This window comes from Salvelinus fontinalis, chromosome 4, assembly GCF_029448725.1.
Source record: "Salvelinus fontinalis isolate EN_2023a chromosome 4, ASM2944872v1, whole genome shotgun sequence".
Classification (NCBI taxonomy): domain Eukaryota; kingdom Metazoa; phylum Chordata; class Actinopteri; order Salmoniformes; family Salmonidae; genus Salvelinus; species Salvelinus fontinalis.
Window position 1 is genome coordinate 28,751,132 of NC_074668.1, and position 3,604 is coordinate 28,754,735.

Below are 3,604 nucleotides of genomic sequence, written 5' to 3' on the forward strand. Positions count from 1 at the left end.
ACCTGTTTTTGCATTGTCATTATGGGGTATTGTTTCTAGATTGATGAGGGGGGGGGGGGGTGATTTAATCAATTTTAGAATAAGGCTGTAACCTAACAAAATGTGGGAAAAGTCAAGGTGTCTGAATACTTTCCGAAAGCACTGTGCACACATGCATGCGCACACCCAAGCACACACACATCCATGCCAACACACTCATGCACGCATGGAGGCAACTCACTCACTCACTCACTCACTCACTCACTCACTCACTCACTCACTCACACGCACATCCATGACCAATGCACACGCACACACGCACGCACGCACGCACGCACGCACGCACACACACACACACACACACACACACACACACACACACACACACACACACACACACACACACACACACACACACACACACTTAACCATAGCTCAAGCAGATATATGAGCTGCCTGATCTAAGCATTACAGAATTTCCAGTGTTGTAATATTTGTTTTAAATTATTGCTCGAATGGTTATGGCCACACTCAATTGTGCATTCCAACTAGCCTCAAGTGAATTTGAACCCACTTTTCCCTGACTATCTCAGACATTCTGACACCAAGTCCAGGCTGAATGTCACTGCGTCCTAACCCAGTGCAACCAGACACTAGCGTTGAACAAGTAGTGGAGCAGAATAAATTGCAACTCTCTCCGAGAGAGCAACGTGGCCTCTCTGAGGCTGGATCTGTTACAGTGTCAAATCCTAAGCAATCGGTCTATTCTCCCTTAACACAGTGGAAAAGAGTTGTGCCTGTTGCTGAGCCGAATAACACGGATGCCTTTGGCGAGCAAACATGCAGTCCCCAATTAAACGACTGTTACGTGGCAGAGGTTTGTTGCTTGTTGGTTATGTTCGCACACTCTTGGGCCGCGGACAACCCTGTCTCTCCCTCTCTCCCCTCTCTGTCTCTCCCTACCAGCCCAGACTCAGTCTAGGAGGGGGGAGAGGGAGGGTGGGAGGGAACGGGGTTGGTATGCTGAAGCTGCTTTATTGAGTGCCATGGCGCAGCATTGTCCGCCCGCCCGCCCGGCTAGATGTGCTTCTTTCGATTCAGGACATGCAGATTGCTTACTTACATTTTGAGACATTCTCTCAAACGCAGCACAGCCCACATCCTCCCACATAGGAGGCAGGCAGTGTAAAATATTTACACTCTTGTCAGGAAGTAAACAAGCATTCCCTGTTTGCTTGTTGGGATCAATCTGAGTTTGGGCTTGGACTTGACAGTGCCATGTGGAGAGAAGGGTGGGAAATAAAGCAGAGTCTGTCAAACGGACCGAGAGAGAGGAATCCTCACGAATGGAGGTTGGGATGGAGAATGTCAGTCGAACACACACACAGAGACAGATGAACAAACACACACATACTAAGAGGAACATGAATTCACAGCTTGAGCCGATATGAACAAGAAAATCAGGTTCAACAGTCAAGGGAAAACGAGACAGGATATTATTATTATTTTTCTAATATTATTGCAATTTCTCTGTTTGTCTGTTTAATAAGAAATACCGTTGTCTTAGTAGGCTACACAATCTTTTTCTCATCCAAGAAATGGGGACGGACATACAAGATAAAGGCTACATGCATTATGTCCACTATATATACAAAAGTATGTGGACACCCCTTCAAATTAGTGGATTCGGCTCGTTCAGCCACACCCGTTGCTGACAGGTGTATAAAACCGAGCACACAACAGCCATGCTATTTCCATAGACAAACATTGAGAGTAGAATGGCCTTAGTGAAGAGCTCAGTGACTTGCAATGTGACACCATCATAGGATGCCTATCGGCTGCCTTCGACACTGTGAACCATCAGATCCTCCTCTCCACCCTCTCCGAGTTGGGCATCTCCGGTGCGGCCCACGCTTGGATTGCGTCCTACCTGACAGGTCGCTCCTACCAGGTGGCGTGGCGAGAATCTGTCTCCTCACCACGCGCTCTCACCACTGGTGTCCCCCAGGGCTCTGTTCTAGGCCCTCTCCTATTCTCGCTATACACCAAGTCACTTGGCTCTGTCATAACCTCACATGGTCTCTCCTATCATTGCTATGCAGACGACACACAATTAATCTTCTCCTTTCCCCCTTCTGATGACCAGGTGGCGAATCGCATCTCTGCATGTCTGGCAGACATATCAGTGTGGATGACGGATCACCACCTCAAGCTGAACCTCGGCAAGACGGAGCTGCTCTTCCTCCCGGGGAAGGACTGCCCGTTCCATGATCTCGCCATCACGGTTGACAACTCCATTGTGTCCTCCTCCCAGAGCGCTAAGAACCTTGGCGTGATCCTGGACAACACCCTGTCGTTCTCAACTAACATCAAGGCGATGGCCCGTTCCTGTAGGTTCATGCTCTACAACATCCGCAGAGTACGACCCTGCCTCACACAGGAAGCGGCGCAGGTCCTAATCCAGGCACTTGTCATCTCCCGTCTGGATTACTGCAACTCGCTGTTGGCTGGGCTCCCTGCCTGTGCCATTAAACCCCTACAACTCATCCAGAACGCCGCAGCCCGTCTGGTGTTCAACCTTCCCAAGTTCTCTCACGTCACCCCGCTCCGCCGCTCTCTCCACTGGCTTCCAGTTGAAGCTCGCATCCGCTACAAGACCATGGTGCTTGCCTACGGAGCTGTGAGGGGATCGGCACCTCAGTATCTCCAGGCTCTGATCAGGCCCTACACCCAAACAAGGGCACTGCGTTCATCCACCTCTGGCCTGCTCGCCTCCCTACCACTGAGGAAGTACAGTTCCCGCTCAGCCCAGTCAAAACTGTTCGCTGCTCTGGCCCCCCAATGGTGGAACAAACTCCCTCACGACGCCAGGACAGCGGAGTCAATCACCACCTTCCGGAGACACCTGAAACCCCACCTCTTTAAGGAATACCTAGGATAGGATAAAGCAATCCTTCTGACCCCCCCCCCCCCCCCCCCCTTGAAAGATCTTGATGCACTATTGTAAAGTGGCTGTTCCACTGGATGTCATAAGGTGAATGCACCCATTTGTAAGTCGCTCTGGATAAAAGCGTCTGCTAAATGACTTAAATGTAATGTAAATGTAAATGTAATGGATGCCACCTTTCCAACAAGTCATTTCGTCAAATTTCTGCCCTGCTAGAGCTGCCCAGGTCAACTGGAAGTTCTATTATTGTGAAGTGGAAACGTCTAGGAGCAACAATGGCTAAACCGCGAACTGGTAGGCCACACAAGCTCACAGACCGGGCCCGCTGAAGCGCGTAGCACGTAAAAATCATCTGTCCTCAGTTGCAACACTCACTACTCAGTTCCAAACTTACTCTGGAAGCTATGTAAGCACAATCATTTGATTTGATTTGTTTGATTTGATTTGAACTGTTAGTCGGGAGATTCATGAAATGGGTTTCCATGGCCGAGCAGCCACACTCAAGCCTAAGATCACCATGCGCAATGCCAAGAGTTGGCTGGAGTAGTTAAAGCTCGCTGCCATTGGACTCTGGAGCAGTGGAAACACGTTCTCTGGAGTGATGAATCACGCTTCACCATCTGGGGTTTGGCAGAAGGCAGGAGAATGCTACCTGCCCCAATGCATAGTGCCAACTGT

The 3,604-nt window shown here is 49.8% G+C and overlaps 1 protein-coding gene across 1 annotated transcript; it reads left to right on the plus strand.

Annotated features, from left to right (window-relative positions):
- The first annotated feature begins 1,757 nt into the window (after window positions 1–1,757).
- Window positions 1,758–2,920, plus strand: LOC129852776 (uncharacterized). The gene is given in 3 exon segments (XM_055918434.1): window positions 1,758–1,806; window positions 1,809–1,930; window positions 2,126–2,920. Coding segments are annotated over 3 exon segments (966 nt in total).
- The last annotated feature ends 684 nt before the right edge of the window (window positions 2,921–3,604 follow it).